Genomic DNA, 26,319 nt, shown 5'->3' with positions numbered 1-26,319 from the left:
TTGTTTTAAGTCATTTATTTATTACTAAGTAATTCACAGAAATGCATAAAAAAACAAAGTCAATATGGTTACAAGAAATGATAAGGGAATGTGCCCTAGTGGGCTAAACCAGCATCGCGGCTTGGTGGACAAAAGGGGGAGTCAGCTGAGAAGTCACCACAGAGTTGATCATTATAACAATTGAAATGCTAATCCTATGCACATGAACGCTCGCTCATTCGGGAACAATTGCAATCAATCAATCAATCAATCAATATATATATATATATAGACGCTCAGTGTGTCGTCTTGATCGCTGGTGAAAAGTTTGTTTCTTTTGTAGAATTGTCTGTGTCTCTCCCTCTCTCATGTGGTTAGAGTGGATTGTTCAGAGTGACATTCATTCATTCGTTATTGAATGGATGTTTCAGCGGTTGTCGTTCTTCGCGTTAAATGATACCGAATTCCTAGCTGCAGACTAGTAATTAATATCAAAGACTTGTTCTTATTCTGTTGGTATCGATAGTCTGAGAGTTTAACCACATGGTATGGTTAAAAGATTCAGCAATGGTCTACAACCTTTGTACCCTCGTAATGGAAGAAAACATGGTCTGGTGATCATTTCTCAAAGTTGGGTTTTATTTGGAATTGCAGAAAAGGGCTGTCCCAGGATGCCTGACCCTAACTGGGCTCAGGGGCAGTCCTCGTATTTAGTTTAACGCAAAAGGGAATTGGAGTTTCCTTCATTAAACAGTCCAAAATCACATCACACAATTTTACACACAGTATCATACTCACTCATTCATCTTATACAACAATTAGATGTAAAACCTCATATCTGAGGCTATTATATAAACAGCATTATGGCAATGTGGCCACACCGTCTCCCATGAGCTTCCCCAAAATGTAACAAGTGGACCAGTTCATAGCTGGATTCTTCACCGATCTTTTATACCTTGTCCGGAACATGAAATTTGTTCACACCTCAAGTTCTGTGAGGTGGAAGAAATTCCTTTGTTCTCTATGAAAATTCACTCCGTCTCTTATACTGTGGCCATGAGGCAGGGTCTTCTCAGGAATTTACGACCTCTCTCTGACCACAGCAGCCTAGTTGAAGGAGGCAGGGAGAGGGGGATAGGCTTGCTGTACCCAAAGAGGGCAACGTCATGACAGGTAGCATCTTTAAGAACATTTGTATGCAGTGGTCTTATCAAACAGTTGTGGTTGTGGGCACACAATGTATGATTCAGATACATTTTCCATCAGTAGTATTGTTTAAAACCTTGAACATCTAGGAAAGTCTAAGCGATGTTTGTTGGTTCAACTAGGAAGGTTGTGTTGTTGGTTGGCCTGTCTTCCGGTCTCTGCAGGGGCAGGATGTCTGTGATCCAGTACTGAAATAAGGACACAACTGCAGTGGCCTCACCTGGAAAGACGAGACACACGTTACATTAGTTTGTTTGCAATTAGGAACAGTGAGTGGATTAACAGTTATTTAATGAGATCATTACTGCCATTCCATAGTGATGAGGAGAACTAATTATCCTGGTCTAGGTCTAGTACTGTACCTGTCTGACATTTTTTACCTCGCCTTGACCCAGTCAGTAATCCCAACATGTTTCAAGCTGACCACCATTGTCCCTGTTCCCAAGAGCTCCAAGAAAACCTGCCTAAATGACTATCACCCTGTAGCACTCACATCTGTAATTTTCAAGTTCTGGTCATGACAAGATCCCAGACCCACTCCAATTTGCATACCACCCCAACGGGTCCGCAAATGACACAATCTCATTGCATTTCACACTGCCATCTCCCACCTGGACAAGATGAGAAATAACAATGTGAGAATGCTGTTCATTGACTACAGCTCAGCGTTCAACACCCTAGTCCCCCATAAGCTCATCACCAAGCGCGAGACTGAACATCTCCCTCTGCAACTGGATCCTGGACTTCCTAACAGGCCAGCCCGAGGTGGCGAGGGTAGGCAACAACACCTCCACTACACTGACCTTCAACATGGGAGCCCCTCGGGGGTGTTTGCTTAGTCCCCTCCTGTAATCCCTGTTCACCCAAGACTGCGTGGCCATGCATGACTCCAACACCATCAAGTTAGCTGACGGTGGTAGGCCTGATCACCTACGTTGAGGAGACAGCCTACAGGGTGGAAGTCAGACAGTTGGCAGTGTGGTGACAGGAGAACAACCTCTCCCTCAATGTCAGTAAGACAAAGGAGCTGATCGTAGACTACAGGTGAGAGGGGAGAGCACTTCCCCATTCACATCAGCAGGGGTGTAGTGGAGCAGGTCGAGAGCTTCAAGTTCCTTGGCGTCCACATCCCTAAGGACTTAACATGGTCCACACACACGCAGAGTCGTGTAGAGGGCACGACAGCACCTCTTCCCCCTTAAGGAGGCTGAAAAGATTTGGCACGGGCCCTCAGATCCTCAAATTCTACAGCTGCACCATCAAGAGCATCTTGTCTGACGGCATCACTATTTGGTATGGCAAATGCACCGCCCTCGACCGCAAAGTGCGGTCGAGGGTGGTGCGGACGGCCCTGCACATCACTGAGGCGGAGCTCCCTGCCACCGAGGACATCTATGAGGCAGTGTTAGAGGAAGGCCTGAAAAAAATTGCAGAAGACTTCAGCCAACCAAGTCTGTTCATTTTGCTACTGTCCATCAAACAGTACCGAAGCGCCGGCTCTCAAACCAACAGGCTCTGAGACGGCTCCTATGCCCAAGCCATAAGACTGCTAAATAGTTATATAAATGGTTACACGGACTATGCACACTCAAGACTATATCCATTGAGTATACGCCGTTAGAAGAGCCTCAATTTGTCGAGGCATGAAATCTACAAGGTGTCAAAAGCATTCCACAGGGATGCTGGCCCATTTTGACTCCACTGTTGTGCCATGCTGGCTGGGTGGTGGACCATTCTTGATACACACGGGAAACTGCTGAGTGTGAAAAACCCAAACTGGTGCGCCTGGCACCTACTGCCATACCCGTTTAAAGGAAATGAGATATTTTGTCCTCACCCTTTCAGAATCTGAATGACACATACACAATCCATGTCTCAAGGCTTAAAAATCCTTCTTTAACTTCTTCGAGATAGGGGGCGCTCTTTTAATTTTTGGATAAAAAACGTTCCCGTTTTAAACAAGATATTTTGTCACGAAAAGATGCTTGACTATGCATGTAATTGACAGCTTTGGAAAGAAAAAACTCTGACGTTTCCAAAACTGCAAAGATACTATCTGTGAGTGCCACAGAACTGATGCTACAGGCGAAACCAAGATGAAACTTCAAACAGGAAGTGAGCAAAATTTTTGAGGCGCTGTTTTCCATTGTCTCCTTATATGGCTGTGAATGCGCAAGGAATGAGCCTACACTTTCTGTCGTTTCCCCAAGGTGTTTGCAGCATTGTGACGTATTTGTAGGCATATCATTGGAAGATTGACCATAAGAGACTACATTTACCAGGTGTCCGTCCGCCTGGTGTCCTGCGTCGAAATTGGTGCGTAATCTCCAGCTGCAAGTATTCTTCCATGTGATTCAGAGGAGAAGCCAGACCTCCACGAACGATATATCATCGAAGAGATATGTGAAAAACACCTTGAGGATTGATTCTAAACAACGTTTGCCATGTTTCAGTCGATATTATGGAGTTAATTTGGAAAAAAGTTAGGCGTTTTGATGACTGAATTTTTGTTTTTTTTTGGTAGCCAAACGTGATGAACAAAACGGAGCGATTTCTCCTACACAAAAAATCTTTTTGGAAAAACTGAACATTTGCTATCTAACTGAGAGTCTCCTCATTGAAAACATCTGAAGTTCTTCAAAGGTAAATTATTTTATTTGAATGCTTTTCTTGTTTTTGTGAAAATGTTGCATGCTGAATGCTAGGTATAATGGTATGCTAGCTATCAATACTCTTACACAAATGCTTGTTTAGCTATGGTTCAAAAGCATATTTTGAAAATCTGAGATGACAGTGTTGTTAACAAAAGACTAAGCTTGAGAGCTAATATATTTATTTAATTTAATTTGCGATTTTCATGAATAGTTAACGTTGCGTTATGCTAATGAGCTTGAGGCTATAAATAGGATCCCGGATACGGGATTGCTCGTCGCAACAGGTTAAACCGGTCTCCTCCCTTTCACCTACACTGATTGAAGTGGATTTAACAAGTGACATCAATAAGGGATCATAGCTTTCACCTGGACAGTGTGTCATGGACAGAGCAGGTGCTTTTAATGTTTTGTATACTCAGTGTATACCCAGACAAAACCCACACAGAAAAGATTAGGCATGGGTCCTCAGATCCTCAAAAAGTTCAACAGCTGCACCATCGAGAGCATCCTGACTGGTTGCATCACTTCCTGGGGCCAAGCTTCCTGCCATCCAGGACCTCTATACCAGACATTGTCAGAGGAAAGCCCAAAAAATAACCAAAGACTCCAGTCACCCTAGTCACAGACTAGCGGTACCGGTAGTCTTGGTAGAAAAGGCTTCTTACCAGCTTCTACCCCCAAGCAATAAGACTCCTGCTAATCAAATGGCTAACCGGACTATTTGCATTGCCCCGTCCTTCTACATTGCTGCTACTCTGTTATCTATGTGTAGGTTACTTTCTCTCCCTACATGTACATATTACCTGGACTAACCTGTGCCCCCGCACATTGGCTTCGTACTAGTACCCCCTGTATACAGCCCTGCTCCTGTTATTTTATTGTTGCTCCTTAAATTGTTTTCCATTTTTCTTTTACTTCAGTTCATTTTTGTAAACACGTGAACACTTGTTTTTTTATTAACTGCATTGTTGGTTAAGGGCTTGTAAGTAAGCATTTCACGGTAAGGTACCCGTTGTAGTCGGCGCATGTGACAGAATTTTTTTTATTTGACACACACTTTCACACTAAGAATATCCTGCCGCTACTCTGTTCTTTATTCTGATGCCTAGTCACTTTATCATATATACATACCCCTGCACATTGATCTGGTACTGGTACACCCTGTATAAATCTCCACAGTGATCTGGTACGGGTACTCCCTGTATATAGCTCCACATTGATCTGGTACTCCCTGTAAATATCGCCACAGTGATCTGGTACTGGTACGCCCTGGAAATGGTCTGCCTACCCATGTGAGAGATGCACTCTCTACCTTTAAGTCTTTATTGAAGACTCATCTCTTCAGTAGGTCCTATGAGTGTAGTCTGGCCCAGGAGTGTGAAGGTGAACGGAAAGGCACTGGAGCAACAAACAGCCCTTGCTGTGTCTGCCTGGCAGGTTCCTCTCTCTCCACTGGGATTCTCTGCCTCTAACCCTATCACAGGGGCTTAGTCACTGGCTTACTGGTGCCCTTCCATGCCATCACTAGGAGGGGTGCGTCACTTGAGTGGGTTGAGTCACTGACGTGATCTTCCTGTCCGGATTGGCGCGCCCCCCTTGGGTTGTGCCGTGGCGGAGATCTTTGTGGGCTACACTCGGCCTCGTCTCAGGATGGTAAGTTGGTGGTTGAAGATATCCCTCTAGTGGTGTGGGGGCTGTGCTTTGGCTAGGTGGGTGTGGTTATATCCTGCCTGTTCGGCCCTGTCCGTGGTTATCATCGGATCGGGCCACAGTGTCTCCTGACCCCTTCTGTCTCAGCCTCCAGTATTTATGCTGCAGTAGTTTGTGTGTCGGGGAGGGCTAGGGTCAGTCTGTCCTATCTGGAGTATTTCTCCTGTCTTATCCGGTGTCCTGTGTGAATGTAAGTATACTCTCTCTGAGGACCTGAGCCCTAGGACCATGCCTCAGGACTACCTGGCCTGATGACTACTTGCTGTCCCCAGTCCACCTGGCCGTGCTGCTGCTCCAGTTTCAACTGTACTGCCTGCAGCTATGGAACCCTAACCTGTTCACCAGGTGTGCTACCAGTCCCAGACCTGCTTTTTTCAACTCTCTAGAGACAGCAGGAGCGGTAGAGATACTCTGAATGATCGGCTATGAAAAGCCAACTGACATTTACTCCGAGGTGCTGACGTGTTGCACCCTCGACAACCACTGATTATTATTTGACCCTGCTGGTCATCTATGAACATTTGAACATCTTGGCCATGTTGTCATAATCTCCACCCGGCACAGCCAGAAGAGGACTGGCCACCCCACATAGCCTGGTTCCTCTAGGTTTCTTCCTAGGTTCTGGCCTTTCTAGGGAGTTTTTCCTAGCCACCATGCTTCTACAACTGCATTGCTTGCTGTATGGGGTTTTAGGCTGGGTTTCTGTACAGCACTTTATGACATCAGCTGATGTAAGGGCTTTATAAATAAATGTGATATATAGCTCCACATTGATCTGGTACTCCCCGTATATAGCTTAATTCTAGTGCATTTTTTCCCTTGTTACAATTTGTATAATTATTTTTTAACTCATCGTTGGGAAGGGCTTGTTCGTAAGGAAGCACTTCAAGTCTAAACCTGTTTTTTTCTGCGCACGTGACAAAAAGTTTGATTTGATTCCCGTCACCTACAGTACCTCACTGCTAACAGCTGCCCTTTTCCACTGGGCTGTCTTTTATATAACCGTGCTATTAAGAGTCCAAATTAAAAAGGGGAAGTGCATGAAAGTCATCAAATAAAACTGGCAACAGGCAAGCAGCAGACGTCATCGACGACAGAGGTGTTGGGTAGAACAGTGAAATGTAAGCTGTGGGATATGGTTTAGCACTGCCCTGGTGGTCAATTGATTCTGCCTCTCTCTGAGCTGAAGAGAAGCTCCAGGGAACTGTGGAAAAGACTTGACCTTTTCACAGAACAGGCTAAACCAACAGCACAGCAGGCTTACTGGGCTCAAGCATGGCTGGACAGAAACAGCTGGCTTTATTCCACTGGTGGCCAATTCCATTTGTTTAGCTATAGTTAGTTGGAATAATACTGGGAAAATTATAAATGTCCTTTAAGTGAATGCGCTGTTTGAGAAGACCACCTAAAATTTCAGCCTTTTTTTGTAGGATGGAGTTTTGGCCAGCGTGGGGACATCACCAGGCAGTAAATTAGTTAATAGATCAATAACAAAGAGTTCCAAACCTCTCTGCCAATAACAGCTAGTTTTCAGATTTCCCCTCCCACTCAGACCACTCCCAGACAGTCCGAGAAAAATTATTGCGTGAACTGCTCTTTGCTAAGAAGTTATTTCTGACACTCAATTCATAACCATCACGGTAAAGGTACATAATTATTACCCAGAAATGATTTGATATTGAGATAAAAACGGCAGCATTGGACCTTTAATGACTAATTACGTTTTGGGGGAATCCACAAAGCTTGTCCACATCTGAGGAGCAGGTGGAGGGACCAGCAGGAATAAGCTGTGGTTTTAGTTTATAGTCTATACTAGGGTTCCCAAACTGGTGACGTTATTTGACCACTCAAGTGTTACATTTTTATTGTTAGACATAAGTCTAAAAACACCAGGAAATCAGCTCCAAGTGACTTTCATTTTGGAAATCTGTTCCCAAGTATTCACACACAAACACGTGATCATATACAAAAGTAAGCAAGTTGAAATGATTATGTTCTAGTCAAATATATCTTCTTGCAGTCAATTTGCAGTCTACAAATCATGTTTTGATCCCCCGACCATCAACCCAAGAAACATTTTTTTATTTTTTTTTTTTAAATCGGCCTGCGTCTGAATTTAGTTGATGATCCCTGGTCTATATAGAGTCCACTGTGGGAAGTGATCACAGGTCTGGACTGGAGTTTGTTTTCCTCTTCAGTGTTGCCTTGGCAGAGAGTTGAGCATCACTATGACCACCTGCTCAGCCGTGCCCTGAATCCCCTGGACAGGACAGTCGTATAATACTCTGCACGAGGGCCAACCAGTTCACCACTGATCTTATCAGTTAGATTTGAACTGGCCCAAAACACACACCTGAGACCATGTCATTCACAATTTCCAGACCCGTACAAAGTCTGCTCTCCTGGCAGCTCGAGTAAAACACCCGGTGGCAGGAGATACTGGGGACTGTCAAACTGGTTTGTGTTTGGATAGGGGAGAGCATGCATGTATAGGTAAGGCATGCTAGTATGGCCAGACGAGGGCAGGTATGATTAGGCAACTGGTAGTATGGACTAGAGGTCGACCGATTGATTTTTCAACGCCGATACCGATTATTGGAGGATATATTTTTAAAAAACGATACCGATTAAAATTGGCCGATTTTTTTTATTTATATAATGACAATACAACAATACTGAATGAACAATGAACACTTATTTTTAACTTAATATAATACAAATAAAATCAATTTAGTTTCAAATAAATAATGAAACACGCTCAATTTGGTTTTAATAATGCAAAAACACAGTGATGGAGAAGTAAAAGTGCAATACATGCCATGTAAAAAAGCTAACGTTTAAGTTCTTTGCTCAGAACATGAGAACATATGGAAGCTGGTGGTCCTCAATATTCCCAGTTAAGAAATTTTAGGGTTGTAGTTATTATAGGAATTATGACGCATCGACTATTTCTCTCTATACCATTGGTATTTCATATTCCCTTGACTATTGGATGTTCTTAAAGGCACTATAGTATTTCCAGCCTAATCTCGGGAGTTGAAAGGCTTGAAGTCATAAACAGAGCTGTGCATCAAGCATTGCTAAGAGCTGCGGCAAACGCAGTAAAGTGCTGTTTGAATGAACGCTTACGAGCCTGCTGCTGCCTACCACCGCTCAGTCAGACTGCTCTATCAAATCATAGACTTAAATATAATAAACACACAAATACGAGCCTTTGGTCATTAATATGGTCAAATCTGGAAAATATAATTTTGAAAAGAAAACGCTTATTCTTTCAGTGAAATACGGAACCGTTCGCAACGAACCAGACAGCCCAAACCAGACAGCCCAAACTGCTGCATATACCCTGACGCAAGAGAAGTGACAGTTTCCCTAGTTAATATTGCCCGCGAACATGAATCTGCTGTGTATTGATTTTAAGAAAGGCATTGATGTTTATGGTTAGGTATATTTGCGCAACAATTGTGTTTTTCCCCCACAAATGCGCTTTTGTTAAATCGTCACCCGTTTGGGGAAGTTGGCGGTGATTCGATGATAAATGAACAGGCACCGCATTGATTATATGCATTCAGGACAAGCTAGCTAACCTAGTAATATCAACCAAGTGTAGTTAACTAGTGATTATGTGAAGATTGATGTTTTTTTACAAGATAAGTTTAATGCTAGCTAGCAACTTACCTTGGCTCCTTGCAGCCAAAGTCATTTTATTGCTGCACTCGCATAACAGGTGGTCAGCCTGCTACGCAGTCTCCTCGTGGATTGCAATGTAATCAGCATCCAAAAAGGCCAATTACCTATTGTTATGAAAACTTGAAATAGACCCTAATTAAATCAGCCATGCGGTCAACCTCTAGTATGGACAGGTGAGCTCAGACAAGAATAGTTAAGGCAAAACCAGACTACTCACTAGGAGACATGGTAGAGCTGTTCTGGAGCTCTTGCAGAGCCTTGGCAAGCCTCTCCGTGTCCTGTTGCTGCACCAGGGACTTGAGGCTGTGGAGTTGGGCCAAAACAGGAGGGGGGAATGTTCCATTGGACAGGCTGGTCAGAAGGCCCTCCACTACCCCTGAGGATACATGGAGCCTGCCTGCAGGCAATGAGCCTGGAGAGTGTGAGGAAATAAGAGATGCTCTTACTCCACCAACCTTTCAAATATCCATTACTGAATGGGAATATGCTAAGCAGGATGTGGGCAATTCAGTCATATGACAACAGCAAAATGTCTAATACCTTAACAATCGTCAGGTCTATGTTGAGACTGAGGTGCATAATAAGGACAGGAGAATTTCTTCCGAAGGCAAGTCAGGGGGGGATTATGCCAGACCAGACAACAGAGCCTGTACATTAGGAAGTAACCTAAACACCTCATGAGGAAGTAACCTAAACACCTGACCTTAAAATCCCCCATGGTCCTCAAGTTGGGACCATTTTTGGGGTTGTGCTCTACACACTGCTCCTCAAATTATTTTTTTTTCTGACAATATGAAGGATATAAAATAAACTATGCTTCAGCACTTGAAGAAAAAAAAAAAGAAAAAAAAAACTTTCCCTATATAGTGCACTACATTTGGCCAGCTCTTAGGAAGACTGAGCCAGACTAACCCCGTTCCTGGAGACTACTGATCTGTAGGTTTCCAGTCCCCAACCCAATCTATCACACATGATTGTAATAATTAGCTGGTTGATCATCTGAACCATGTTAGTTACAACTGGGGTTGGAGACAAAACCTACAGGAGGATAAATCTCCAGGAACAGGGTTGGAGAGCTCTGGCCTAGGCTGTGTGACCGTATCTGGGTTGATTAGCAGCCCTGGTATGATACTCACAATCAGACACGTAGATCTCCTGTGTGGTCCTTAGGAAGTCCATCACTTCAGCTGCTCTTCCCTGCCTCATCTCTTCATCCTCCTCCTCCCCATTCCCCTCTCTCTGGTAGGTGAACTCCAGAGCTGCAGCGCGGGGCATCAGACCGAGAGACAGGAGCTTTTCTTTGTGGCGTTTCTTCTTTAGCTTCCTCCTCTTGTTCTTGCTGAGCCGCTCTCCTTTCTCCTCCGTGGGGGTCGGAGCCATGGTTGGATCCCCAGGGTTGGAGTCTGTAGCCTGTCCCGCGACTGTCCCTCCTCCTGGAGCTGTTGTTCCCTTCCTCTTTCTTCTTCTCCTCAGTCGTTGTCTTTCTCCCTCTCCTTCAGACTCATGAGTGTTCTCATCTGAAGGGAACAAGAAAAAGTGAGAGCTTGTTAACTTCACAAGCTAGTCTAATCTAGCTGTGGTGCTGCGCTAGGGTAAGTCAGTCCCTGTGATCCATATTCATAACTAATATCCATTTCATAGCACTTGGAATCAGCCACCTTCAAACACCATGCCTATCCCATCTTTGACATAAGACTGTTTATTTGGTAGCAGATAAAGTTTATTCAGCCAGCATATTCAGCCAAGCAGCACCGCTTGGATTGATGCCTCTCTCTGGATGGCTCTCTGGGGCTCAGAGCACTGAAGTCAAAAGCTGACTGCATCACCTTCCCGTGGGAAAGCTGGGCCCCTGTCCACACACAGAGTGTGGTGGCTGTTCCCCAGGGTAACTGGTGGGTGGAGAGGCTGTCTGGGATTTAGCAACCCAACCACAGTCTATACACTCCAGTACCCCCTACTGCAGAGCATGCATGCGCACACACCACTCTCTTTCTCTAGACTTTAAGCAGTTTCAAGAGCTCTTTTTTTTTGGGTCTTAAAGAGAAACTGCCACCATATGGCCAGCTGTGCAGAGAGAGCGAGTGAGAGAGTATCTTTAAAAAAAAAAGGTTGTGTTATGTATCAATTTCCAGCTGTGAAAGATAGAAATTGGAAACATCACAAATAAACAACCGGTGATGATTATTCACAGCATTTCCATAAAACAAATCATAATAAGCATGTAGGAAGCGATTTACTGTTGGTGGCAATAAGTGAATGCTGCAACAGATGTGGGGCAAAGCGGACATGGCTTGATAAAAGGTGCATAATGCAGCAAATGTGATTCAGCAAGGACCAGCTCAATAAATAGTCTCTCAAAGACACAGGATGTCCTGAAGGAGGATGGACATGCACACACAGTCCATTTTATCATGACTTGGACTGTTCAACAGGTAAACTGCAGTCAAAGGAATGCGAGTCAGTGTTCCCTCTAGTGGTCAGGTAGTCTGATGGTTAGGGATCAAACCAGAGCCATTTTCTGTTTACCATCAAATGTCGTTAGAGTGATGCGCTCGCATCCCGACATCAAAAAGCTCTGTAGCAGGATAGCTAATGCTGGTATCAGGACCTTGACATATTTAAGAGTGAGTGATAACCATGAAAACACACAAGACTGATGGGATTAGCCATGTTCAACAACTATTCTTATTCTGGATTGATCTAGCTCCATTTACCTTGCCTCGCTAATTTACTAGGTAATACATCCTGAGACCACTGCACCACCTGGGAGGCTAAGGCACTGCATCGCAGTGCTAGCTGTGCCACTAAGAGATTCTGGGTTCGAGTCCAGATTCTTTCGTAGCCGGCCACGACTGGGAGACCCATGGGGTGGCGCACAATTGGCCCAGCGTCGTGCAGGTTAGGGGAGGATTTGGCCTGCAGGCATGTCCTTGTCCCATCGCGCACTAGTGACTCCTGTGGCATGTTGAGCAGTGTACGCTGACACGGTCGCCAGGTGTAGGGTGTTTCCTCCGACACATTGGTGCGGCTGGCTTCCGGGTTAAGTGGGCATTGTGTCAAGAAGCAGTGTGGCTTGGTTGGGTTGTGTTGTGTTTCGGAGGACGCACGGCTCTCAACCGTCGCCTCTCGAGTCCGTACGGGAGTTGCAGCGATGAGACAAGACTGTCATTACCAATTGGATACCACAAAATTGGGGAGAAAACGGGGTAAAAAAAATAAAAAAAATCCTCTGATGACATCTGTGATAACCATCTGATTACTTGTTTGTTAACTTGCATGTAAACAAAGAGATTGCTGATGACGGACTGCGCACATAACTTTAATGACATGGCCGGGAAATGGGTCTAGGGCTGTCTCCAACAACAAAATATAGTCTTATTTTTAAACGTGTATATTTCCATATAGGACACACCCTATGTGTTTGAATAAAATCCACTATATGCACTGAGCTTGTCTGATGCTTCACAAGCACTGTTTGACTAAATAATTAAGACACAAATTACTCAAGGAGCCCGATGGCCATGCTGTTAAAACCAAAATGACAGGGAACGCCTGTGTAACTGGTGAATGTGGTCTTACTCTTCCCTGCTGCAGCGAAAAAGGCACCAGAGCACTGCAAGTGTTTTTTCGCACTGTCCGTGCTGAAGCTGCAACATATCAGCTATTTCGTTTCTTACTTGAATCACTGACAAAAGTAGTTATCGAAATCCTTGATTTGTTTAGGAAAAACATTACCTATTTCCTCAATCCTTGCTCTCTTTACGTGAAACATGTAAGCATCTCATGCACGTGACCAATAGGGCCTGATCTATAGCCTATCAATCACATCAATAAATTGATTATCAAACACTGAACTTGACAGCAAAATGGATGCGGAGGTGGTGAAAAATAAACTAACCTGAAGAATGTTTACTGGTTGCTCAGAACGGAAAGTCAGATGTGTGGAAGACATTTGACTTAGTTGTGGAAACTATTGGAGATCAAGAAAAAGGAGGGTATAGGAACAAAATGTTGTGAATAGTGTTACAATTACAATATTTCTGACCATTTGGAACAAAATGTAAACACTAAATAAATTAAGTACCAGTGTCTCTGTTCTAATGAAATATATACCCCCCCACACACACAATTCTTCTCTGCAGATCCTCTCAAGCTCTGTCAGGTTGGATGGGGAGCATTGCTGCACATCTATTTTCAGGTCTCTCCAGAGATGTTTGTTAGAGTTCAAGTCCGGGCTCTGGCTAGGCCACTCAAGGATATTCAGAGACTTGTCCCGAGGCCACTGCTGCGTTGTCTTGGCTGTGTGCTTAGGGTCATTGTCCTGTTGGAACTCTGGAGCAGGTTTTCAGAAGCCATCACACTTCACAGTAGTGATGGTGCCAGGTTTCCCCCAGACATAATACTTGGCATTCAGCTCAAAGTCTTCAATCTTGGTTTCATCATGGTCTGAGAGTCTTTAGGTGCCTTTTGGCAAACGCCAAGTGGGCTGTTATATGCCTCTAACTAAAATTGTATTGGTCACATACATGTGTTTAGCAGATGTTATTGCGGGTGTAGTGAAATGCTTGTCTCTAGCTCCAACAGCGCAGTAATATCTAACAAGATGGTTGTCCTTCTTAAAGGTTCTCCCATCTCCACAGAGGAGCTCTGTCAGAGTGACCATCGGGTTCTTAGTCACTCCCCCTGACCGAGGCCCTTCTCCAATTGCCCAGTTTGGCCGGGCAGCCAGCTCTAGGAAGAGTCGTGGTGGTTCCAAACCTCTTCCATTTAAGAATGATGGAGGACACTGTGTTCTTGAGGATCTTCAATGTTGCATAATTTGTGGTACCATTCCCCAGATCTGTGCCTTGACACAATCCTGTCTCGGAGCTCTACGGACAATTCCTTCGAGCTCATGGCTTGGTTTCTGCTCTGACATGTACTGTCAACTGTGGGACCTTATAGACAGGTGTGTGCCTTTCCAAATCATGTCCAATCAATTGAACTTACCACAGGTGGACTCCAAGTTGTAGAAACATCAAGGATGATCAATGGAAACAGGATTTACCTTAGCTCACTTGAGTCTCATAGCAATGGGACTGTTACATTTGTAAATAAATACCTTGTTTAGTTGTAATAAGTTAGCAAACATTTCTAAAATAACTTTTCGATTTGTGTGTAGATTGATATGTTTTATTTAATACATTTTAGAAATTGGCTGTAATGTAACAAAATGTGGATACAGTCAAGAGGTCCACACACAACCAGCCAAAAGTTGTTTGTATAATAACGAAGACATCTAAACTATGAAACACACATGGAATCATGTAGTAAGCTAAAGTTTAAAAAAAAAGTGAATCAAATCAAAATAGATACTTCAAAGTAGCCACTCTTTGCCTTGACAGCTTTGCATACTATTGGCATTCTCTCAACCAGCTTCATGAGGTAGTCACCTGGAAAGCAATTCAATTAACAGATGTGCCTTAATTTGCAGACTTTTTTCCCGCTTTTAATGCGTTTGAGACAATCAGTTGTGGTATACAGAAGGTAGCCCTATTTAGCAAAAGACCAAGTCCATATTATGGCAAGAACAGCTCAAATAAGCAAAGAAACAACAATCCATCATTATTTTAAGACATGAAGGTCAGTCAATCCGGAAAATGTTAAGAACTTTGAAAGTTTCTTCAAGTGCAAATGAAAATTCCTCTCATGAGGACTGCCACAGGAAAGGAAGACCTAGAGTTACCTCTGCAGCAGCAGATAGTTTCATTACAGTTAACTGCACCTCAGATTGCAGCTCAAATAAATGCTTCAGAGTTCAGGTAACAAAAACATCAGTTACGAGGAGACTGTGAATCAGGCCTTCATGGTCAAATTGCTGCAAATAAACCACTACTACAGCACACCAATAAGCAGAGACTTGCGTCGGCCAAGAAACACAAACAATGGACATTAGACTGGTCGAAATCTGTCCTTGGTGGTCTGATGAGCCCAAATTAGATTTTTGGTTCAAACCTCCATGTCTTTGTGAGACCCAGAGTAGGTGAATGGATGATATCGGCATGTGTGGTTCCCACCATGATGCAGGTGTGAAGGGTGCTTTTCTGGTGACAGTCAGTAATTTAATTAGGATTCAAGGCACACTTAACCAGCATGGCTACCAGAACATTCTGCAGTGATACGCCATCACATCTGGTTTGCGCTTAGTGGGACTATCATTTGTTTTTCCAATAGGACAATGACCCAACACACCTCCAGGCTATGTAAGGGCTATTGACCAAGGAGAGTTATGGAGTGCTGCATCAGATGACCTGGCCTCCACAACCACCCGATCATCAACCCAATTGTGGGAACTCCTTCAAGACTGTTGGAAAAGCATTCCTCGTGAAGCTGGTTGAGAGAATGCCAAGAGTATGCAAAGCTGTCAAGGGTGGCTACATTGAAGCATCCAAAATAGACCGACTTGTTTAACACTTTTTTTGTTTACTGCATGATTCCATGTGTTATTTCATAGATTTGATGTTGTCACTATTATTCTACAATGTAGTAAAAAATAAACAAAAACCCTTGAATGAGTAGGTGTCCAAACTGTTGACTGGATGCAAACTACCGTTCAAAAGTACAGGGTCACTTCGAAATTCCCTTGTTTTTGAAAGAAAAGCACATTTTGTCCATTAAAAATAACATCAAATTGATCAGAAATACAGTGCAGACATTGTTAATGTTGTAAATTACTATTGTAGCCGGACTTAATGGAATATCTACATAGGTGTACAGAGGCCCATTATCAGCAACCATCACTCCTGTGTTCCAATTGCACTTTGTGTTAGCTAATCCAAGTATCATTTTAAAAGGCTAATTGATCATGAGAAAAATATTTTGCAATTATGGTAGCACAGCTGAAATTAAAGAATCAATAAAACTGGCCTTCTTTAGACTAGTTCAGTATCAGCATGTGGGTTCGATTACAGGCTCAAAATGGCTAGAAACAAAGACCTTTCTTCTGAAACTCGTCAGTCTATTCTTGTTCAGAGAAATGAAGGTTATTCCATGCGAGAAATTGCCAAGAAACTGAAGATCTCGTACAACGCTGTGTAATACTCCCTTCACAGAACAGAGCAAACTGTCTCAAACCAGATTAGAAAGAGTGGTAGGCCCCGGTGCACAACTGAGTAAGACAACAAGGACATTAGTGTGTCTAGTTTGAGAAACAGACGGTTCACAAGTTCTCAAATGGCAGCTTCATTAAATAGTACCCGCAAAACACCAATCTCAACATCAACAGGGATGAGGTGATTCCGGGATGCTGGCCTTCTAAGCAGAGTTCATCTGTCCAGTGTGTTCTTTTACCCAGCTTAATCTTTTATTTTTATTGGCCAGTCTGATATGCCTTTTTCTTTGCAACTCTGCCTAGAAGGCCAGCATCCCGAAGTCACCTACACAGCTCAGCAAAAAAGGAAAATGTCCTCACTGTCAACTACATTTATTTTCAGCAAACTTAACATGTGTAAATACTTGTATGAACATAACAAGATTCAACAACTGAGACAAACAGGTCCCAGACATGCTCAATGGGATTGAGATCCGGGCTCTTCGCGGGCCATGGCAGCACACGGAAATTCCTGTCTTGCAGGAAATCACGCACAGAACGAGCAGTATGGCTGGTGGCATTGTCATGCTGGTGGGTCCTGTCAGGATGAGCCTGCAGGAAGGGTACCACATGAGGATGTCTTCCCTGTAACGCACAGGGTTGAGATTGCCTGCAATGACGATAAACGTGAATCCGACCATCACCCCTGGTGAGACAAAACCATGACTCGTCGGTGAAGAGCACTTTTTGCCAGTCCTGTGCTGCCCATAGGCAACATTGTTGCAGGTGATGTCTATTGAAGACCTGCCCTACAACAGGCCTACAAGCCCTCAGTCCAGCCTCTCTCAGCCTATTGCGGACAGTTTGAGCACTGATGGAGGGATTGTGCGTTCCTGGTGCAACTCGGGCAGTTGTTGCCATCCTGTACCTGTCCCGCAAGTGTGATGTTCGGATGTACCGATCCTGTGCAGGTGTTGTTACACGTGGTCTGCCACTCCGAGGACGATCAACTGTCCGTCCTGTCCCCCTGTAGCAATTGCCCTGGCCACATCCGCAGTTCTCATGCCTCCTTGCAGCATGCCTTAGGCACATTCACACAGATGAGCAGGGACCCTGGGCATCTTTCTTATGGTGTTTTTCAGAGTCAGTAGAAAGGCCTCATTAGTGTTCTCTACGTTGTCATAACTGTGACATTAATTGCCTACAGTCTGTAAGCTGTTAAGTGTCTTAATGACCATTCCACAGGTGCATGTTCATTAATTGTTTATGGTTCATTGAACAAGCATGGGACACAGTGTTTAAACCATTTACAATGAAGATCTGTGAAGTTATTTGGATTTTTCGAATTATCTTTGAAAGACAGGGTCCTGAAAAAGGACCTCTTTTTTTTTGCTGAGTGTATACACACACCCTCGCCCACCCAAGTATACAAAACAATAACAACACCTGCTCTTTCCATGACTCACACTGACCAGGTTAAAGCTATGATCCCTATTTGATGTCACTTCAATCAGTGTAGATGACAGGGAGGAGACAGGTTAAAATACGTTTTTTTTAAAGCCTTGAGACAATTAAGACATGGATTGCGTATGTGTGCCATTCAGAGGGTAAATGGGCAAGACAAAATATTTTATTTCCTTTGAACAGGGTATCATAGTAGGTACCAGGGTTTCCCGTGTGCATCTAGAATAGTCCACCACCCAAAGGACATCCAGATAACTCGGCACAACTGTGGGACGCATTGGAGTCAAAATGGGCCAGCATCCCAGTTGGAACGTTTTCAACACTTTGTAGAGTCCATGCCCTGACAAATTGAGGCTGTTCTGAGGGCAAAAGGGGGAGGGGGGTGTAACTCAATATTAGGAAGGTGTTCCTAATGTTTGGTATACTCTGTGTATATAGCCGTTACAGTGCCTTGCGAAAGTATTCGGCCCCCTTGAACTTTGCGACCTTTTGCCACATTTCAGGCTTCAAACATAAAGATATAAAACTGTATTTTTTTGTGAAGAATCAACAACAAGTGGGACACAATCATGAAGTGGAACGACATTTATTGGATATTTCAAACTTTTTTAACAAATCAAAAACTGAAAAATTGGGCGTGCAAAATTATTCAGCCCCCTTAAGTTAATACTTTGTAGCGCCACCTTTTGCTGCGATTACAGCTGTAAGTCGCTTGGGGTATGTCTCTATCAGTTTTGCACATCGAGAGACTGAAATGTTTTCCCATTCCTCCTTGCAAAACAGCTCGAGCTCAGTGAGGTTGGATGGAGAGCATTTGTGAACAGCAGTTTTCAGTTCTTTCCACAGATTCTTGATTGGATTCAGGTCTGGACTTTGATTTGGTCATTCTAACACCTGGATATGTTTATTTTTGAGCCATTCCATTGTAGATTTTGCTTTATGTTTTGGATCATTGTCTTGTTGGAAGACAAATCTCCGTCCCAGTCTCAGGTCTTTTGCAGACTCCATCAGGTTTTCTTCCAGAATGGTCCTGTATTTGGCTCCATCCATCTTCCCATCAATTTGAACCATCTTCCCTGTCCCTGCTGAAGAAAAGCAGGCCCAAACCATGATGCTGCCACCACCATGTTTGACAGTGGGGATGGTGTGTTCAGCTGTGTTGCTTTTACGCCGAACATAACGTTTTGCATTATTGCCAAAAAGTTCAATTTTGGTTTCATCTGACCAGAGCACCTTCTTCCACATGTTTGGTGTGTCTCCCAGGTGGCTTGTGGCAAACTTTAAACAACACTTTTTATGGATATCTTTAAGAAATGGCTTTCTTCTTGCCACTCTTCCATAAAGGCCAGATTTGTGCAATATACGACTGATCGTTGTCCTATGGACAGAGTCTCCCACCTCAGCTGTAGATCTCTGCAGTTCATCCAGAGTGATCATGGGCCTCTTGGCTGCATCTCTGATCAGTCTTCTCCTTGTATGAGCTGAAAGTTTAGAGGGACGGCCAGGTCTTGGTAGATTTGCAGTGGTCTGATACTCCTTCCATTTCAATATTATCGCTTGCACAGTGCTCCTCGGGATGTTTAAAGCTTGGGAAATCTTTTTGTATCCAAATCCGGCTTTAAACTTCTTCACAACAGTATCTCGGACCTGCCTGGTGTGTTCCTTGTTCTTCATGATGCTCTCTGCGCTTTTAACGGACCTCTGAGACTATCACAGTGCAGGTGCATTTATACGGAGACTTGATTACACACAGATGGATTGTATTGATCATCATTAGTCATTTAGGTCAACATTGGATCATTCAGAGATCCTCACTGAACTTCTGGAGAGAGTTTGCTGCACTGAAAGTAAAGGGGCTGAATAATTTTGCACGCCCAATTTTTCAGTTTTTGATTTGTTAAAAAAGTTTGAAATATCCAATAAATGTTGTTCCACTTCATGATTGTGTCCCACTTGTTGTTGATTCTTCACAAAAAAATACAGTTTTATATCTATGTTTGAAGCCTGAAATGTGGCAAAAGGTCGCAAAGTTCAAGGGGGCCGAATACTTTTGCAAGGCACTGTACATATAAAGACTAAAAAAAAGTTACATGCATTCGTGGACTACGTTTTATTTACCGTTTAGGCTAATTACTCAAAGCTCACTTTGTTATTAAATTCTAAAACAAAAATCTTTGATTGCATTTCAAAGCATGAATGACTCATATGCTGTGTGAACAAACGATAGAACAGCCTCACTGATTGATACAGTGCTTCCAGAAAGGATTCACACCCATCGACGCTCAAATTTAAAACGGATTACGTTTAGATTGTCTCTGGCCTACACACACACACACAGAATGTCAAATTGGAATTATGTTCTTCAAATTCATTAAAAATTAAAAGCTGAAATGTCAAATATTCAACCGCCTTGTTATGGCAAGCCTAAATACACCGAGGAGAAAATGTTTGCTTAACAAGTCACATAACACTATTGCATACAGAGTTCATGTAAGTTATGACTACCTCATCTCTGTGCCCCACACAACTATCTTTAAGGTCCCTCGGTTTAGCAGTGAATTTCAAACACACAATTCAACCACAAAGACCAGAGAGGTTTCCAATGCCTCACTAAGAGAGGCACCCATTGGTAGATGGGTAAACATTTTAAAAAGCAGAAATTAAATATCCCTTTGAGCATAGTGAAGTTACACTATCCAAGTGAAATTAGTATCAATACACCCAGTCACTACAAAGATACAGGCGTCCTTCCTAACTCAGTTGTCGGAGAGGAAGGAAATCGCTCAGGGATTTCACTATGAAGCCAATGGTGACATTTAAAACAGTTACATAGTTTAAAATGGCTGTGATAGGAGACAACTGAAGATGGATCAACAACATTGTAATGACTACACAATACTAACCTAATTGACAGAACGAAAAGGAGGAAGTCTGTACATTAAAAAAATATTCTAAAACATGCATCCTGTTTGCAACAAGACAAAGTAATACTGCAAAAAAATGTGGCTAAGCAATTCACTTTTTGTCCTGAAAATAAAGTTATATGAGGGGTAAATCCAACAACACATTAGTACCACACTCCATATTTTCAAGCATAGTGGTAGCGTCATCATGTTATGGGTATGCTTGTAATCGTTAAGGATTAAGGACTGGGGAGTTCAGGATAAAAAATGAACATAATGGAGCTACGCATCTTCCAGGGTCTGCTTTCCACCAGACACTGAAAGATGAATTCACCTTACAAAAGGACAATAACCTAAAATACAAGGCTAAATCTACACTGGAGCTGCTTACTAAGAAGACTGAATGTTCCCGAGTGGCATTGTTAGTAGAGGTCGACCGATTATGATTTTTCAACGCCGATACCGATTATTGGAGGACCCCCCAAAAAAACGATACATCGGACGATTTTTATTTATTTGTAATAATGACAATTACAACAATACTGAATGAACACTTATTTTAACATAATACATAAATAAAATCAATTTAGCCTCAAGTAAATAATGAAACATGTTCAATTTGGTTTAAATAATGCAAAAACAAAGTGTTGGAGAAGAAAGTAAAAGTGCAATATGTGCTATGCAAGAAAGCTAACGTTTCAGTTCCTTGCTCAGAACATATGAAAGCTGGTGGTTCCTTTTTACATGAGTCTTCAATATTCCCAGGTAAGAAGTTTTAGGTTGTAGTTATTATAGGACTATTTCCCTCTATAACATTTGTATTTCATTAACCTTTGACTATTAGATGTTCTTATAGGCACTTTAGTATTGCCAGTGTAACAGTATAGCTTCTGTCCCTCTCCTCGCTCCACCCTGGGCTCGAACCAGCAACACAACAGCCACCATCGAAGCAGCATTACCCATGCAGAGCAAGGGAAACAACCACCCCAAGGCTCAGAGCGAGTGACGATTGAAACGCTACTAGCGCGCGCGCTAGCTAGCCATTTCACTTCGGTTACACCAGCCTCATCTCAGGAGTTAATAGGCTTGAAGTCATAAACAGTGCAATGCTTGACGCACAACGAAGAGCTGCTGGCAAAACACACAAAAGTGCTGTTTGAAATAATGTTTACGCACCTGCTTCTGCCTACCACCGCTCAGTCAGATTATATGCAACGCAGGACACGCTAGATAATATGATCAACCATGTGTAGTTAACTAGTGATTATGATTGATTGTTTTTATAAGATAAGTTTAATGCTAGCAAGCAACTTATCGTGGCTTACTGCATTCGCGTAACAGGCAGTCTCCTTGTGGAGTGCAACGAGAGAGAGGCAGGTCATTATTGCGTTGGACTAGTTAACTGTACGGTTGCAAGATTGGATCCCCCGAGCTGACATGGTGAAAATCTGTCGTTCTGCCCCTGAACGATGCAGTTAACCCACCGTCCCTAGGCCGTAATAGAAAATAAGGATGTGTTCTTAACTGACTTGCCTAGTTAAATAAATCCGATTGTTATGAGAACTTGAAATCGTCCCTAATTAAATTGGCCATTCAGATTAAAATCGGTCGACATCTAATTGTTAGTTTTGACCTAACGCTACTTGAATTTTTTTCTCGTCTTCTCACGCCGCTGCTGTCCGCCGCATTGTTTTCAACACCAATATGCTGGTTAACTTGGCTATTATGCACATAGCAACATGATCTAGGAAAAGGTGACAATTCAACAACAAAATGCTGGTTAATTTTGCTATTATGTCCATAGAAACATGTGCCATTTCAACGACACACAGATGTTTCAGTACCATGGACAGTGACTGCTATCCAACGCGAGAAAGCATACACACACACTAGTGTTGCCCCATTATTTTTTACATAATATAACCATATACAATTTCAGTATACCACGTCTAGTGATGGACTGTGCCTTCAATGGATTAGTCTACTGAGACAGGCATGAATAAGACAGGTGTCTTGTGCACCATGGAAAGAATTATCAATTTGCGACTCTGACTAAAGAAATCTTGGTCGACTAACAGCCTATCGACCAAACAATCGACTAAATGGGGTCAGCCCTACGTGAGTCTATAGTAATGTTGGCAGGAGGGATCAATAGTAAGGTCATCAACTGTCTCTGAGTACATCAAAGCCACTGCTAAGATATCAGTCTTGGCTAGTTTGGTCACTTACTTCACACTTTCTAATATATGCAAGGCCTTGGGAGGGGGTTGAAGGAATTTGAAACAAATTCCTTGTGACATGAACACAGGCCCAAAACTACTCACACAGTAGCTGGAAAAGACAGTGTAATAGAGTTAACTATGCTATCTTCTTAATAGAGGCCATCAATTGGTTCTCTAACACAATTCGATAGACTACAGAAATGTTGTGCAACATGAGCTTTCATGAAGTGTTTGATTCGATTTGTGATTATATTTGCATTGGTGTCAGAGTGATTAGTGGGACAATAGAGTGCTGAGTACCGGGCAGTTAGCAGGTTTGGTAGGCTACTAATGACCATCAGCAGCATCAGAGCTTGGAGAAGCCTAATTGCCGTGACTAAATGGTCATGTCAGAATTTCCCATAAATTGGCCTTTTAAAATATGCAATATTTACGATGACTTCATTTGTTTCTTAGGCCTAGATGGTAATTAGGGCAGAACTGCTTCATGTGTACAGACCTAGCAGCTGATCTACATGAAAGCATTTTAAGACATTATTCAAGGTAGACACCTTGCCCAGCTAAATGTTAAAGGACTTGTAACCAAAAATTAAAAACATTCATGACTGAGGTTGTCATGGTGTACTTTGCTTTCTCCATGGTAACAGATACCTCCTGCAAGCGTAGCACAGAGCCGCAAACATTTGCTCACACAGACCATTTCAGGACTGCAGAAAGAAGCTAAAAACCACTCTCCTATTCCACCCGTACTGCTACAAGACTAGGTCTAATGGCTAATTTGTACTACTTCTAAAATAATCTAAATGTGTTTAGAAAGCCTTTTTTACATCAGCAGATGTCACAAAGTGCATATACATGAACCCAGCTATCTGATGACTAAGTATGTAAGAGAAAGCACCAATTGGCCTAAATTGCTGACTAGTCCATTATAACAGGCAATTATAGCTGCATTGAGTATACTTCGAAGTCATAAATTGAGTTTCTAGAAAAACATACATCGTCTTCCAATTAATGAGACATTTTCTGCAGGTAAAGTGGAAATACCGGTACAACCTACTCAGTGTACACAAATGAAGGTGTTGCCCAAGGCTAATTTCTCTACTGTCAACTATTAATATAATCAGTTTCTGTCAGGTAGCCTAAACCCATTTACCTCTCTGGCAGGCAGATGCTGACTGAATGAAATGGACTGGACTGGGTTAGTAGTGTGGATATCCTGTCAGGACGGCTTAGAGCAGGTTGTTCAGCCAGCTGTTTGATGCCAGGGAAACATTCACTAAAACAAATGGAATGTGCTGCATTACATCTTAATGTTGCAATATGTAACTTTTGGATGATACTAACAAAATCTTATAGAAATGTGAGTTATAGATCTTTCATTCTCATTGAAAGCAAGTCAGAGGTAGATATGTTCTATATGCACTATTTTTATGCTTCCCGTTCATACGTTTAGTTTTTTGCATCTTTTACTTTTGTACACCAGCTTCAAACAGCTGAAAATACAATATTTTTGGTTATTTAAAAGATATTTCAGAGGTTTAGATGGTACAATGACTCTCTCTCTACACATTGCTTGTCACAACCTGAAATTAGACTATTAGAATTTTAGCAACCAGAAAATGGTGGAGCGATTTCTGCATATTGCACCTTTAAGTTTACTGATCATATAACACAAAATGATCAGTTCTGTTGTGAATCAATGTCAACTGTTAAGCCTAAAATGGTTTCAATGAGTGCTCACATAAGCCATATACCTTTAGATAAATCACCACATATCTGTAATAGTAACATTTGACCTTGAAAACACACAGCATCAAATGTGAATAACAGTGGGTGGTCTGATCCATTTGGCACAGATTGCATTCAGATGGGATTTGATCATCAGTACACTCAACACAACCATCTCACATTTATCAACTAAGGTCTTGGATAAAAATATTTGTTCCCGCTTTAATCTCCCCACAACTGGACTGGAAAAGACAATAAAGGAGAGTGATGGTAACACTGAGCTGGACAGAGGAACTGAGGAGAGCCCCTTCCAGTAAATCCCCTGCTTTATGGCACATCTCTGTCACTACAGTACATAAATGTAAGATTATAGCCCTCTTACCAGCTGGGTCTTGCACAGTATTTATGCATGCTGGCTGAGAGAGCGTGACAGATCCCTCTGCAACTGTCTTGTATTCTGCAGGGGGAGCTACGACTGTGTACATTCGTCTGCCTGGCTGGGTCGAGGATGGTATTATCCCTCCATCTCCTGAGACACAGAGCAAATGAGAAAGAAAGAACATTAGCTTTACTGTAAGTGCTTGGCGATTGGTTTGGAGGTGATTGTATTGTAGGCTATATAATTTCCGGACTGTGACACCAACTTATTTGGAAGTAATAAAAAGTGTGTGATGTCTCACTTCGCTTAGCTCCAGGGACAATATTTCTAATTCAATTGAGCATAACTCAGTTAATGAAATATGTTACTCTACTTACCAGTGATAGTGCCCTCGTCTAGGCCTACTTTCTGTTTCACAGAGGACTTGTTGAGAACAAACTCTGGGGGTGAAGAGCTGGGTTCTTTCTCAAGCTTGGGAGGTAAGGGGTACAGCCTCTGAAGAACTTTAGACTGGAATACTGAAACGTAGTTGACATTCTTAACTTTAATTCCACATTGCTGCCAATGTCAAGTACAAGCCATCTAGGGTATTAATACATGTTTTGCTAATTACGCAATTTCAATTGAAATTTAATCACAACTAGTAGTTGATAGATCAAAGTAAAATTCACAAAGCATAAATACCTTATTAATATCAGAAACCTACAAAAACGAAACGGAAAACGAGTTGACCGATCAATCCCGCGTGTTTTTGTGATCCCTTCGCTGATGTAACGTTATACATCAGAGAAAGTATCACAAAAACACGCGGGATTGATCGGTCAACTTGGCGTTTGATAACTCTCAATGAGTTGCGCGAGAGTAGCCTGCCTGGCTAGCGGGACAGGTAAACTAGCTATAAGTACAGACTAGTAAAAACTAGCTACATCTGGCGTTTAATGTTTCAGCAACGACAAGACGTAAAAAAGTACTTACCTTCTTTCCTATGTGCCATATCACTATATTTAACTCGAATGTAACATTAGATAAAACACACTTGTGAAAAATGCTAACGGTAATGTTACCAGCTAGCTAGTTAGCATTGCTAGCTACTGGCACCCTGCTAGTTGATGTTTTGCAGCTTTGTTATGAACTTTTCTAACGACACCCCATCATTTGCAACATTGCGTTGACAAATCATGCTCCGTTACGACTGAAATAATTTCGCTAAATATCATTATGTGCACAGCCGCGACAGAAAACATCCAAACCAGCTTCAACGCAGACCTCAATCATCCACACATGAGGAAAGAACCAAAGATTATCCATATTGACC

The 26,319-nt window shown here is 42.5% G+C and overlaps 1 protein-coding gene across 1 annotated transcript; it reads right to left on the bottom strand.

Annotated features, from left to right (window-relative positions):
* LOC139375328 (glutamate rich 1) lies at nucleotides 1-26,319 on the bottom strand. Its single transcript, XM_071117007.1, has 6 exons — nucleotides 25,980-26,319; nucleotides 25,382-25,522; nucleotides 25,008-25,154; nucleotides 10,376-10,756; nucleotides 9,457-9,651; nucleotides 1-1,405 (listed from the first exon to the last, which is right to left on the bottom strand). Exons 1-6 carry the CDS (start codon nucleotides 25,996-25,998, stop codon nucleotides 1,281-1,283), a joined length of 1,008 nt encoding a protein of 335 aa, XP_070973108.1. The 5' UTR covers nucleotides 25,999-26,319; the 3' UTR covers nucleotides 1-1,280.

This window comes from Oncorhynchus clarkii, chromosome 19 (genome assembly GCF_045791955.1).
Source record: "Oncorhynchus clarkii lewisi isolate Uvic-CL-2024 chromosome 19, UVic_Ocla_1.0, whole genome shotgun sequence".
Lineage (NCBI taxonomy): Eukaryota > Metazoa > Chordata > Actinopteri > Salmoniformes > Salmonidae > Oncorhynchus > Oncorhynchus clarkii.
The sequence above is the reverse complement of the archived record's forward strand: the minus strand, read 5'-3'. Positions and strand labels throughout refer to the sequence as shown.